This window comes from Belonocnema kinseyi, chromosome 8, assembly GCF_010883055.1.
Source record: "Belonocnema kinseyi isolate 2016_QV_RU_SX_M_011 chromosome 8, B_treatae_v1, whole genome shotgun sequence".
NCBI lineage: Eukaryota > Metazoa > Arthropoda > Insecta > Hymenoptera > Cynipidae > Belonocnema > Belonocnema kinseyi.
In genome coordinates, this window is record NC_046664.1 from 112879648 (window position 1) to 112894073 (window position 14426).

Sequence of the window (14426 nt, forward strand, 5' to 3'; positions counted from 1 at the left end):
ACAATAATTGTATAATAAAGTCAATAAAGAAACACCGAATTGCCTAACAGCAATTCGGTTACTTTTTAAAAATATCTAAACGTTCTTTTGCGCATAACACTAGGAACCTAAAATAATTTTTTTCATTTTCGTGAAAACTTATAAAATTCTTGAAAAATCTTTACAAGGTTTAATTTTATTTGAATCTTTTCAAAATTTCTGAATGTCTCTTAAGCTTTCTCAAATTTGAAAGTAGATTTTTAAAGCAACATATAATTTAAAAAATTGTGTAAAAAAATTGCACAAGAAGGCCTAATAAGAATTATGTTCCTTGATTTAAGATGTGAAAAAATTGACTCATAATCTTTTAAATTTTTCACAAGGAATTTCAAGAAAAATAATTTTATCTCCTTGAAATCTTTCTGAATTCCTTTAAAGCTTCTAAAGTTTAATTTTTCGAAATCTTTGAAAATCTACATTTCTAAAAAATTTAAGTCTAAAATTAGATTTGAATCTCTTCCATTTCTCTAAATATTTCTTGAATGTTCATTTCTTCCATCGAAAATGAAACTATTTTAAAATTAAAATTTTGTAAAATAACTATTTTGGTTGATAATTTAACTGTTTTGTTGAAAATTCTATTTTTTTGTTGTTGAAAAAACATTTTCTTATACTAAAAATTTAATTGTATCATTTTTGGTTGAATTTTTTTGGTAGGAAACTGAACTTTCTCAGTCAAAAATCCTTTTTTTTGGTAGAAAATTATTTTTCTTGTTTAAAAATTCATCTATTTTAATCAAGAATTCATTTCTTTGGATGAAAATGCATTTTTTGTCGAAACTTCCTTTATTTTGTAATAAAATGATTAAAATTTCATCTATTTTTTGGAAATTAAATTATTTTGCTGAAAAGTTCTTGGTTGTTATTTGATTTTTTAAACTGATAATTTAACCGTTTTTCGTTGAAAATTTATCTATTTTGTTAACAAAAATTATTATGTTTTAAAATTGATTTTGAAAATTATGAAATTCTGTTTTCGGTATAAAGTTATTGGTTTGAAAACTAAAATACTTGTTTGTAAATTTAATTTTTTTCTTGGGAATTTAAATATTTTATTGAAACTTTGATTTTTTGGGGTTGATAATTATTTTTCAACTGAAAATTTATCAATTCAATTTTTCGTTGAAACATTATAATTTTAGTTGAAAATTAATTTCTTTCGTTGCAAATTCCATTTTTTGTCTGAAAATTTAACTAGTCCATTTTTGACCGAATACTTATTTTTTTTAGTTTAAAATTCGTTTCTATAGATAAAAATTGAACAATTTTGTTGGCCATTTTTTTTCTTGAAAAATTTGCTTGTTAGTTATAAATTTATCTTCTTTGTTGGCGAATTATTCTTCTTTAAAAATTAATTTGTTTTAGAAAAAAATTAATTTCTTTTGTTGATAAAATCGCATTTATTTGGGTTTAAAAATTAATTTTTGCAACTGCAAACCTCAGTATAAACTACAATGTTTAAGTTAAAAAATTTATTTTTTAAAGTAATTTCTTGGCTTGAAAATTTAACTATTTTGTCGAAAATTATTCTTTTATTTGTTAAAAATCCATTGTTTACTAAAAATATAACTGAGGCATGCAGCACTAAATTTGAAACATTTTAGACCAAAAGTCTTGTCTCCTACATCTATTTACATAAAGTCAATTATATTTGCCTCTTCGCAATAAGCCTAATGGTTCTAAGGTAACTCGGGATTTCAAAACCTGAATAAATTCGAGGAGCAGCTAGATCGTCATTCATGAGGTCGGGAGAGTTCGGATTCCTGCTCGTGCATTTTCGGCTTTACACGAGGCTGGACTTCGCAGCATTTAACAGAGCCGACTCACCGACACACTGCATTTGAATGAGTCGCTCCCTGATGGGAGAGTGTTGGGGGCCGAGTTAGCCTTTAAGATGAAGCAGAACGCACGTTATGTTTCCTGTTTTAAATTTAAATTTAAAAAGTGTTTGTTGAGCCTTTTTCGAAATTTTAATTATTTATTACGATCATTTTTATGTCAAATATGTTACTATAAAAAAATGATAACATTAGCACTACAGGTAAATTAAATCTTTTTCTACAATTGTAACGGTTTCATTTCTCTTTGACTTTCGTATATGATTCGTTATACTTTTAACATTTTAAACTTAGCTCAAATTTTTATATTTTTTATATTTTTTACAGAACTGTTTTAGTTGAGAATCTTTAAAAAATATGAATTAACCATCCAGAATTTGTACTTTTTCATTATAAATATAAGGACTTATATAATTTTTAATGACATTGGATTGATGATTTTTCCTGATAAGGAGATCAATTGACTCTCGAAACGTCGTTAAATTTTTAATAATGGAATAAAGGATCTTCTGAACATCAACATCGTTGTCTTTTACTTGGTCTGACGTATGTCATTTCTATATCTTACTACATTTATAATTAACTATTTACGCAGACGCATAAAATCGCTATGTTTCCATCGATTTATTATATCAAAGTTAACAATTGATGTTAAAACAATAGTCATACATTTATTTTAAAGAGTGAACACATGTTTTGAAGTTGCCAGACAAAGAAAGCATATGAGAATTTCAAACGACTATATAAAAAATAACTCACTTCACCAAAAGATTTACCCTCCAGAAGGAGGAACTAAATACACAAATTAAATACAACTAAATACATAAACACGCGTACAATTATTATTTTTATTATTATATACTTAATTCATTCACTACATATATAATCGCACGCTTAATCGCTATGTAAAATCGGAACGGCTGCATCAAGATTCGAACCTAACTTACCTAAAGCACTGACGCATTCCCTAACAACTAAACCCCACGGCTAACTTACATAATGGAATATTTATTAAAAAACTCGTCTAAGCGGCGTCGCTTCAAAACTCAAGGCATAATAATTTTTAATGACTAAATTGATTTTTTATAAAATACAATTTTTTAACGAAACTGATAATACTCTCGTATGCATAGCATTATCTAATCTGATATCTCAGTAATTCAGTATAATAAACTTGAGTGTATTTAGATGTAATATTCTATAAGTTGTACTTATTAAATTAAATCTTATTAATTTAGTGTATAAATTTCGTGAGAAGGAATTCTGAAAATGTCCTGAATCATAACCTTTCGGCTCGATGGGAAAATGGCGGAAACAATCAAGGAGCATTCTCAAACGAAACTAATTATTTTTCAAAAACTCACTAAAAAGAATATGATTTTTTGATAGTATTAATTCTTCAAATGGAGATTCAAAATATTTCGTATTTAGAATACTACTTTCTCGTCTTTGTGTTTTAAATACTCGTACGATAATTTTAAACTTCGGTACTGAATTACGAATAAATATAATAAAAACTCGGTTTTCTCTATTTTGTAACGATATTATACTAAAGTATAATTTATTTATTTCATTCATTCTAACCAAAGATCTCTCATTATGTACAAAATTTATTAACTCCTGGGGCGCAAAGGGAATTATGGATTGTAAAATGAGTCTAAGGAGATGGAAAACAGGATTATACAGGATGGACACGCTGGGTCTTACTAAAATGTATGCAACCCCACTGACACTCCCATAAGAATAGCATTAGCGTGTTAGACGGGTTGCATACTTTTTGCTAAGCCCCAGCGTGTCCACCCTGTAGATTGTAAACTGTGTTTGAGGGCATGCAAATTAGGGTTTTGGATAGTAAAATGACCTACGAAAGAATAATGTGATGGCCCACCAATGTTTAGTGTTAATATAATATTCTTATAAGGCCAACATGGAAGCCAACATATTTTTAACATCTTATTTTTAGCTATTTTAACTTTTATTTCATTGACTTGACATGGTTTATTCCATAAAGTTAACAAGGACTGTCTCCATCGAATTCTTACATGGCTATGTACATAGTTGTATTTCACTGAGGCCCTCCGTCGAAGGGCGAAACGTCTATTAATAAAGAGATTTTTTGGACCAGTATACCGGCAATTTAAAATCTATTATTTGAATTTTTTACCTGGTCGACACTCGCTAACATCAACTAGTTATTTGTTATTCCTTAGTAATACTTTTTTCTGTTTATTGTTTATAGGTCATAAAAAGTTTTTATGTATTGCAGCAAATTCACTTTATAAGAGAATAAATAAATTGGACACTTAAAACATTGTTGTATTTCAAAAATTGAGAATTTCCCTTCTTATAAACATTAAACGAATTTTAATACGTTATTCGATTTGTTTTTTCAAAGCGAATAAATTTAGTACTTAAAATTTTGGTATATTTCCAAAATTAGGAAATCCTTTTTTACAAACAGTAGAAATATTTGTCAAGCAATTCATCTCGTTAAAATTAAAAATGTTGATATTTATTATGTTGCTATGTTCCTAATATTCACAGAAAAAATCTACTTATAAACCAAAAATGAACATTTTTTTATGAAAATAGCTTTAAAAATTCTATCAGATCATATAAACTAAATAGCAAATTGTGTTTATAATCAAAAAATATAATTAAATATAATAAAAAATAAAAAAACATATTTCTTAGAGGCCTCATTTTTGGGCTCCACAGGTTAAATTATGGCATGATATGTCAAAAAATAAAGTTTGAATATTTTCATCTTTACAAAGCTTGCTCTATGGGGAACAAAAAGTAATGGCTATCTTTAGAAATCCCTTTGTCAGTTTCGAGATATTAACGTTAAATTGGTAATGGTAGTCATCAAATTTATCTTCAACTGAGTCATCGTATTTACACAAAAGATCAAGGGGATTGATACAATAAAAATGTAATTTATTTTTTCAGTTTAATTTCATTTATTAAAATAGATGAAGGTCTTGACCATAACAAATCGAACTTATTTGATGTTTCTATTTCCTTATTTAATTCTAAAATCTTTAAACTTTTAAATATGCCAATACAGTCACTGCTTGGTAGAATCACTGCATCAAGAAATCTGTCTACTGTTTCGACTTTTTATATTGAAGATTCGGAAGTTAAGGCCATTAAAATCAACCTTCGCTGTTCTTCTTTGATTGGTAGAAGCAATTCGAAAACTCAGGGTCATTGTTATCATTTAAATATTACTAATTTGTTTTCATTTTCTCTAAAATAAAAAAAAACAGTAAACTTCCATGGCTGCCAATAACAACATAAACCGCCATTTATGTCAATAAAAACGCAACTCACCCCCACACGGAAAAAAATTATTGCGAAACAAGCGATATTTACCTTGATCTAACTACAAATATTGTTAGAAATGATCCAACGATATTGGTCAAATGTTTCAAGTATAGGCATATACAGCAGAATTTATTTTAAGTATTGTTATTGATCAATCACATGAATAAATCATGAAAACAAAGATAGTATAAATATGGCGCTAATGAAATAGGATTAATTTTTATAGATGTTTAAAATTCACAATTGATTCAATAGTTTAAAACTTATCTCATTTCGCGGAATTTCTTACTAACAAAAAATTTGTGCTTAAATTTTATATTTTGTACATCAAAAACTCATGACGTCACATAGCCAATTCAGAGATATCAAAGTCCATGAATCGAGTTTACACTTAGCTGTTCCAAAAACAAAAATTACTTCAATCAAATATATTTTAGTTTTATGAATTTGATTTTTTAGTATTATATTACCTACAATTTTTTTTCCTTGTAGCATTAATATTTACTTCATTCGTTATTCTCTGTAATAATAAGAACGTTACTTTATTTTTGATGTTTTTGTGTCATCATATGTATGTATTATTAAGTAAAAAGCTCTGAATTACATATTCAATTTTATTTTAATTTTTGACTTTAATATTTCTTTACGCATTACCTTAGGTTTGTTCTTAGAAAAGAAATTGTGAAACTTAAACAAAATACAAAATTTAATTTTAAAAAAATGATAAAAAGAGATATTTCGGGTTTCACTCGTGTAAAAACCAATTCGTAGTTTTTTTCACGAGTGAAACCCGAAATATCTCTTTTTATCAAAATGAATCATCGTGAAAGCATAAAATCTTTTTAAAAAATGCTTCATACATTCAACAGAGTTTAAAAAAATATATCAAAATCAGTTCAATTAATCGACAATAGAGTCAGAACGCGCACAAAACCTAAAATGTGGATTTTCGGGGATATCTTCTTGCGTAAGATATGATATAAAAAAGTATGATATCTAATTTATTCTGATTTGACGTGAATAAAATACCTTGCTGTCCCATGATCCTCGTTCTGCTAGGTCGTCCAGATTGTTTTCAACGTTAGGTTGAAGGCACTGGATTGCCTCTAAATTGAAATCGGGCTCTTTGCTAGTAGTGGATACCATCAAAGCTGGTTCTGAAAAAAGAGCTTTAAGCTCTTGTACCGGATTCACAGGTTTTTGAGGGAGAGGGCTTGTTGACCTGTCTACCCGAGGTCGTCCAGCTGAGTCACTCGAAGGCATAATTTTCCAATGAAAATAATGTAAGAGTATCTACCTGTATCACCTCATTCTATCTGCAGCGAGCACTCCCTAAACAGTAAAGTATTCTAAATTAAGGTACCTACTACATATATACTTTTTGTTATATTAATTTTTGTACGAGTGATTGAAAACTCGACCGATCGGGTGTATAGCTACTTCTGATTTCATGCTACTTCAGAATAGTTCAATGAAGATTTCACTGACTTATGGCGAATTCAAGTGACTTCAAATGAATTTAAATGATTTCGTGTCACATGAAGATAATTCTACACAGTAATACAAGATGATTCATTTTAAATGTGGATGAATTTTATTTTTGCATTAAATTAAATAAGTCATTTAATTTCAACCAGAAATGGAACTTAAGTGCAGTGTCTCCTATCTGATATACGAGTAATATGATAATTAACTGACAGGTATGTTGAATTTAGAATGATTTTTATTTGCGTGCTCTGAAATTCAATTCGTGCTGGCAGAAAGGCGTTCGCAAAATGCGATGCGGCGATGCGCAAACACTTCGACGGATTTCGGCGATTTTCGAAAAGGCACCAAGAGAGCAGCTGAGAGTAGACAATATGGCGTCGATAGCACTGGATAGTATCGATCAACACTGAGCTCATGGTAGTCGTTTCGTCAACGTTTCCTATTTTGATATATGTACTCAGATCTATAACGGATTTTGATTATGAATAAAATAATCTTACATACGAGGTATGTTCAAAAAATAAGGTGACTATATAGTTTTCTCAAAAAATATTCATTTATTCCTCAATATTTATATATAGCCTTGAGTTCTTTCAGCGATGCAGTTTCTATCTCCTCAATTGTTGAAAATCGGTTTCCTTTCATGGTTCTCTTCAGTTTTGGGAAAAGAAAAAAGTCACTAGGGGCCAAATCCGGTGAATATGGAGACTGAGGTATGACTGTGGTGCTGTTTTTGGTCAGAAAATCTTTCACAAGCAACGCTGAATGAGCAGATGCATTATCGTGATGCAAAAGCCACGAATTATTTTTCCAAAGTTCCGGACGTTTTTTGCGTATCGCTTCTCGCAGACGGCACATAACTTGAAGGTAATACTCCTTATTGACCGTACGACCTTCTGGTAAGAATCCGTGATGCACTACGCCACGGTAATCAAAGAAGACAGTGAGCAAAACCTTCACATTTGAACGAACTTGACGTGCTTTTTTCGGTCTTGGAGACTCAGGATGCTTACACTGAGACGATTGGGCTTAAGTTTCGACGTCATAACCATATACCCACGAATTGATTCCCAGTTATAACCCTTTTGAGAAAATCAGGATCATTATTGACTTCATTAGACATCTCCTGAGCGATGGTCATGCTATGGATCTTTTGATCAAAATTAAGCAGTTTTGGAAAAAATTTCGCTGACACGTCTCATGCCCAAAACGTCCGAAAAGATAGGATGGCATGAGCCAACCGATATGCCAACATCTTCGGCAACTTCTCTGATGGTAATTCGGCGATTTTTCAACACCATTTCTTCCACTGCTTGAACGTTTTCATCTGTTGTTGACGTGCTGGGACGTCCAGAACGAGGTTCGTCTTCGACATCCTCTTGGCCTTCTTGGAACAGCTTGTACCACTTATACACAATTTTCTTACTCAGAGTAGGCTCACTGTATGCAGCTTTCAACATTTCAAGAGTTTTAGAGCACTGGATTCCATTTTTCACACAAAAGTTAATGCAAACTCTTTGCTCCATTTTTTCGAAAGAAGAAAATCGCCAAGCACACCAAACCCTTCTAACCTTTTACGCCTCTGCTAGAAAAACAACACGAGCTATATAGTATAAACTGTGAACATATGATCGTGACGAGTGTACCAACACAACAAAACAAAAAATTTAAAACTTGAATGTACGTAGCACGAAAAAATTGAAAAGTCACCTTACTTTTTGAACACACCTCGTGTTACTTAAAGTCATGCTATAATCGCCAGTTGACTTTCAACTGGCGAATGATCCTTTTGGTTACATCTGAAAATCAAGCGCCTTTTTTTTTTACTGAAGTTCAGATTCGTGTATTACTGTGTAGTGACTCCATGTAAATTTACTTGACTTCATTTAAATTCACCTGACTTCATTTGAATTCAAATTACTTTAGATATTCCAGAAAATTTCTAGAGATTTCAGGAGATTTAAAGTGACTTCAGGAGAATTCTAAGGACTTCAAGTGAATTCAAGTGATTTCCATTGACTTCACCTGAATTCACGCGAATTCATGTGAATTAAAGTTACTTCAAAAATCCTAGGAGATTTAAAGTAACTTCAAGTGAATATATATGAATTAAAATTAATTTAGATATTTCAGGATACTTCAGATATTTCAGAAAACTTTAAGATGTTTCATTACACGTGTACACCAAAATTCACGAGTTTTAAACCCCTCGTTGTTGCACGTATAACGCAGGGTGGTCCGAAAATGCCTTGCAAATATATGTTTTTATTCAATTTGGCAACAATCCACCTCCTTTCCCCTCTTATTTTTCTGGGAAACATACTGTTTAAAATCAAATACATTTTTAAGGCGTTTTTACAACGAGTTGATTATACAGGCCCAAAATCAAAAAGTTCTCTGCACGAGTCAAGTGACTAGGCTAACCTTGTGGATTTTTAGCTGCTGAATCCGAATATGGCCTCAGAATTTGTCATACACGTGTCAGTTTTCCCCTAGATACAAAAAGTAGGGAAAGCCCAGGGATTTTCTAGTCCCAAAGGCCATACCAAAAATTCGTTTGCACAAGGCAAGTGACTAGGCTACCCTTATGGAGTTTAAGCCACTGAATCCAAATCTGGCCTTAGAATTTCTCCTACACGTCTCAGTTTTCCTCTAGTTTCAAAAAGTATGGAAAAGTGTAGGGATTTCTGGTCACACGGGCCATACAAAAAGAATTGTCTACATGAGACAAGTGACTAGGCTACACTTGTGGATTTTGAGTCGCTGAATCCAAATATGGCTTTAGAACTCCTCCTACACATCTTGAATTTCCCCTAATGCAAAAAGTAGAGAAAAGTTAAGGGATTTCTGGTCACACGGAACATACAAAAAATTGTCTGCACGAGACAAGAGACTAGGCTACACTTATGGACTTTGAGCTGCTGAATCCAAATCTAGCCTCAGAATTTATCTTGCACGTCTCAATTTTCCCCTAGATGCATAAAATCAGGAAACCCCTAGGGGTGATTTGCACTTTATTTTGATAATAGCAGTATACGCGAAAAGAGACACATCCATATTATATTCTTAAGTGCAACAAGTTGTAGAGATTTAATTTGTACACAGAAATTCTTTAGTGTGCCTTCTATTTCCCGTAGCTTGGTTAATTCTAGGGAAATTGAAGGTCTTTCTCAGATTGTATAGATTTACATGGGGGGGGGGGGATAATATACTTTACAGTTTTGCGTGCGAAATCAGTCATTTGTTCTATGCAAACAACTCTTTTTTTGTGGGTCTGTGTGACCAGAAATTCCCTAGGCGTTTCCCTACATTCTGCATCTAAAGAGAAAATGAACAAGCCAAAAATATGTGGGGTTTAAATCTAGATTTAGCTCGCAAATTTGCAAAGGATATGGCATTTTTCCCCCCGCACAAATCTATATAATATAAGAAAGAACTTCAATTACACTAGAATTACCCAAACTAGGGGAAAAAAAAGGCCTGTGTGCCTAGAAAATTCCTAGGCTTTCCCCCACTTTTTGCATCTAGGGGAAAACTGAGTAGTGTAGAACAAATTCTGAGGTCATATTCGGATATGTAATGACAAGCTTAATCCGTATATACTATACCATGCCTACCATATTTGAATGACTCAAGCTAAGGCGCTTTGCAGTGTGTATCGTTGAACGAAGATGTCTTCTCATAAGAAAAAATACACGCTAAGAATATAAATCAGAACTAACTTAAATCACGAATTAGGCTCAACATTGCTTTAGCTCGCTGATTTTCCCATAAAAATTATTTTTGGTTTTCTGTTTGATATTCCTTACAGCTCACCATAAACACAGCATAGCTGCATAACTTTTCGATTTTTGAATAAAAAAGGAGTAGCTGCTTCTCAGCTATCAGCTCTATCAAATCGTGAAAGTAACATCTTGAAAGAAGCAACCATCTCTGAGAAAAACCCTTACAAATGGTATGGTACAGTCCCAAAAACGGAAATATTAAAACAAAAACAGTTACATAATAAATAAAAGAATAAATGAACAATAAAAAATTAAATAATTATAAATTATATAAACGATAATAAACAAATGCCAATGAAGCGCATTTCGAAATATGACCCATATGAGCCGGGATCATTCATATATTACTTTTTTTCTGACAGGTCAGAAAATTTCCAAACAAATTTTTTTTTTCTCCGTCGACATGAACGTTTTAATCTAGGCCTAAACGTGAGTCTGAAGTATAAACCTAAACCAGGCCTATTCACTGAGGGGTAATTGAGTCGAGAATCGTCATAACTGCACAAAAAGCCATTTGGGATTTTAACCCCAACACTAATCTCCACTCGCTGCCACGTGACATACATGGCAGAATTCAGTAACTCAAATAAATTTTGAAGTAGGTGCTTTAGGGTGACTGATTTGAAATCCAATATTTTTATTTCAATGTTGTAAAATGCAACTGGAATAAAAGAGAAATGTTTACTGATATCCTGAGCTTGAAAAATTATACCTTTTTACGACAGGAATATGATTTTATCAATATTGCAACAATTTTAATATACAAACAGATAATATATTATTAAATTTTATTTTAAAATAATAAACAAAGGAAATGTATAAGCTCCATAACTTCAAATAGGTGTATTGTAAGATCCTGATTTTAAATAATTTGAACAATTTCTTTGTAAAGTGTGAGCTAATATTAAAAAAAAAGTTCAAATAACTGCCCTTCAATATTTATCAAAGTTCATACATTGAATGTCAATTTATTGCAATGCAGTAATATAGTGTAGAAAATGTAATTGCGTCTTCTATTTCGTATTATAGGAGAATGAAATAGTTCGATAAAAAAGGCTTTAAAATTCTCTATTGCAATAAACTTGTTAAAGTTCAAAATGTCGCCGAGTTTTCTCTTACAAAAACGGGTTAGGCATTTGATACGTTTCACGTTAATTACCTTCTTTGCGCTTAAATTAGAAGTTTTTAAATTTATTAAGAGATCGAATTTTTAATAAGTATATTTTATATCTTTAGTTAATGCTAATAAGTTGGACAAAATTATTAGCAATATTTATTACCGTATTTCAAATTGTAACCCACTTTTACCCAACATTTTATGTGCAAAATTTATTGTAATGAGTATATCAAACAACTATATTCCGAAAAAATTCTTATACAAATGATTGTTGATTTAAGGTTTAATATCCTAAGTGCAAATTGCCGGAGCTGAATACACGGCCCAGTATTGGTCCAATTTTGGCAGCCAAAGGTCGGCTAAAGTTATTGGGCCAATATCGGCATTTTAATGGGCCCAGTCTTGAGCCAGTGCTGGCAGCCTATATTGGCTATTTATATTTGCCGATCCTCCACCGATGCTTGGCCCAGTATCGGCACTTTATTGCGCCAAGTATCACTTTTAGTACGGGGAACCATGTTTTACGAGGATCAGCCAAAGTCTGGCCCAGTGACGGCACATTACTGGGCCAATTGTCACTTTTACCACGGCAAACCATGTTTTATTTAAATCGGCCCAATGTTGAGCCAGTGCTGGCAGCCTATATTGGCTATTTATATTTGCCGATTCTCCACCGATGCTTGACCCAGAATCGGCACTTTGTTTTGCCAAGTCTCAGTTTTAGCACCTAATAAATAAATCTTACACGAAAGATAAAAAAAATTTATTGAAAAATGGTCAAAGTGCACGATGAGATTTTTTAAGTTCTGCCATTAAAAATTGTTAATGTTTATGAAAAATTACATTTCCTGTCATTGAAAAATGTTGTAAAGCAGGCTACAACGGAAAAAATGAAATATTACGTGAAGAAAAATTGTAATCGATTAAAATTATTTATTTAAAAATTATTGTATTGATATACGCTGTTAACATTTCGTCGCATAATAATTAATAATTAGAAAAAGAGAGCTTAAAATTTGGTTCTTAAACTTCTCTGAAGTGCAGCCTATGAGGATGAATTTTTCAAAGAGTTTCAACTTGTCGGTTTAGCGAAGTGGTTAGCACGTCCGACTGCTAGGCAATAGATTAAGGTATATAGATGTAGGTTCGATACCCCGTAGGGTTAGAAATTTTAGTTGTAATAACATGTTTAAAATAAAATATATGTATTCAATCTAAACAGGGCCATTAATATTTATATTCAAAGTACTCGAAATCAATTAACATTTATTTTTTAAATATGTTTTTTGTCATATCCTTAGACCGTAGTCAGTGTTGGGCCGACAATGGCAGCCAAGCCCTGGCTGCTAAGTCAAGGCCATAGTTATCCATCCGGCAATGACGCGACGATGGCAGCCAAACCTTGGCTGCCAAGTGCAGGCCATAGTTATCATTCCGGCATTGGTGCGATAATGGCAGCCGAGCTTCGGCAATATTTTTGCTGACTATGGGCCAATGTTAAGCCGTATGTGACTTCACACTTGGAATTTTATGAATTTTTCAGAATAATTCTATTTTCCATGAAACTATTGGCTTTGAAGATTTATTTCCTACTTTCTTCATACAAAATATTATATACTTTCCTTATTTGTGAGACTTATGCATCCTTTTACTGCTAATATATTGATTATTTAAATTCCAAATTACTTCATTTTATTTTAAATTCAGTCCTCCTAAGACAACTTCCGAGGTGCTACGTATCTATAGCCAGGGCCGGTAGAACAGTTTCAGTTAGGGTGGGGAATGAATTTCTCAACATTCTTTTCACCATGATATTTTGAAAAATCGTTTTGCATGTTCTGTGAAAGTATGACGAACAAAAACACCACCTCGTGGACAGCTGTGGAATTTGGACAAACACCCCACCTCCCTGTGCTTTGTTCACCTGGACATATTTTATAAAAATGTAGATAATATTAGTTTTGAAAATGTCCGGGAGCTCGGGACAATTCCATGGAGGTCATTTTAGTACTCACTTCAGTTGCAGATTCTTTTGTTTTCATAGTCAAAAGTTCGTAATTCGTTGACTGATTAACAGCTATTGGTGCATTTCCAAACAATTTATCGTTAATCTGGTCAAAAATTGGAGCGAAAAAACGTCATTTTAGTACTCTTGTGACCCACGGGGGATGATTGTTTGCATGGCTAAAAACTAATTAGAAGTTTGAGTGAGCTCGTGAGTGGTGCCAAAGTTGACTGGCATTCTATCAAACATGTTCGAATTTCGAGTGAAAAAACGTAATTTTAATACTCTTGAAACCCATTGAGGATGATTATTTAGGTGCAAATAGGGACTCTGTAGTAAGGGACGCGCCATGTGGCCATGTGGTAGGGGTAAATGGAACGGAAGTTGGAGCCAGCGTCAGAAGGCGTGAACCCACAAGATTAGTAGAAAAAATTAACTAATTTTTCAAGAAAAAAGGAATTTTTAACAAAATTATAGAATCCTCGAAAAAAATATGAAATTTAAAGTAGGAAGTTTATTTTTCTACCAAGAATGAGGATTTTTCAACAAAATTCTGAATTTCCAAATACTGTATGAAAACAGATGAATTTGTTTCCAAACAGTTCAATTTTTATCAAAAAAAGATCGATTTTAAACCAAAAGGATTAGTTTTCTACCAAAACAGAAAAATTTTAAAAATTGAATTATAAAATAAAAAAGGTCTATTTTCAACAAAAATAGTAGATTCGAAATTTCTTCAAAAGAAATTGGTTTTTGACAATCAGAAAAGTAATTTTTTAAAATAACTGAATCCTTAATGAAAAATATTAATTTTAACTACTTTG

The 14426-nt window shown here is 31.8% G+C and overlaps 1 protein-coding gene across 1 annotated transcript in view; it reads right to left on the bottom strand.

The window, feature by feature from the left end:
• The window catches only part of LOC117177737 (sodium- and chloride-dependent GABA transporter 1-like), a 344932-nt gene that overhangs the window by 217838 nt on the left and 112668 nt on the right, over window positions 1–14426 (bottom strand). Inside the window, exon 3 of the mRNA XM_033368637.1 lies at window positions 6237–6539. Within this exon, the coding sequence (XP_033224528.1) occupies window positions 6237–6470 (234 nt within the window). The 5' untranslated portion in view covers window positions 6471–6539. The remainder of the gene's footprint in view (window positions 1–6236; window positions 6540–14426) is intronic.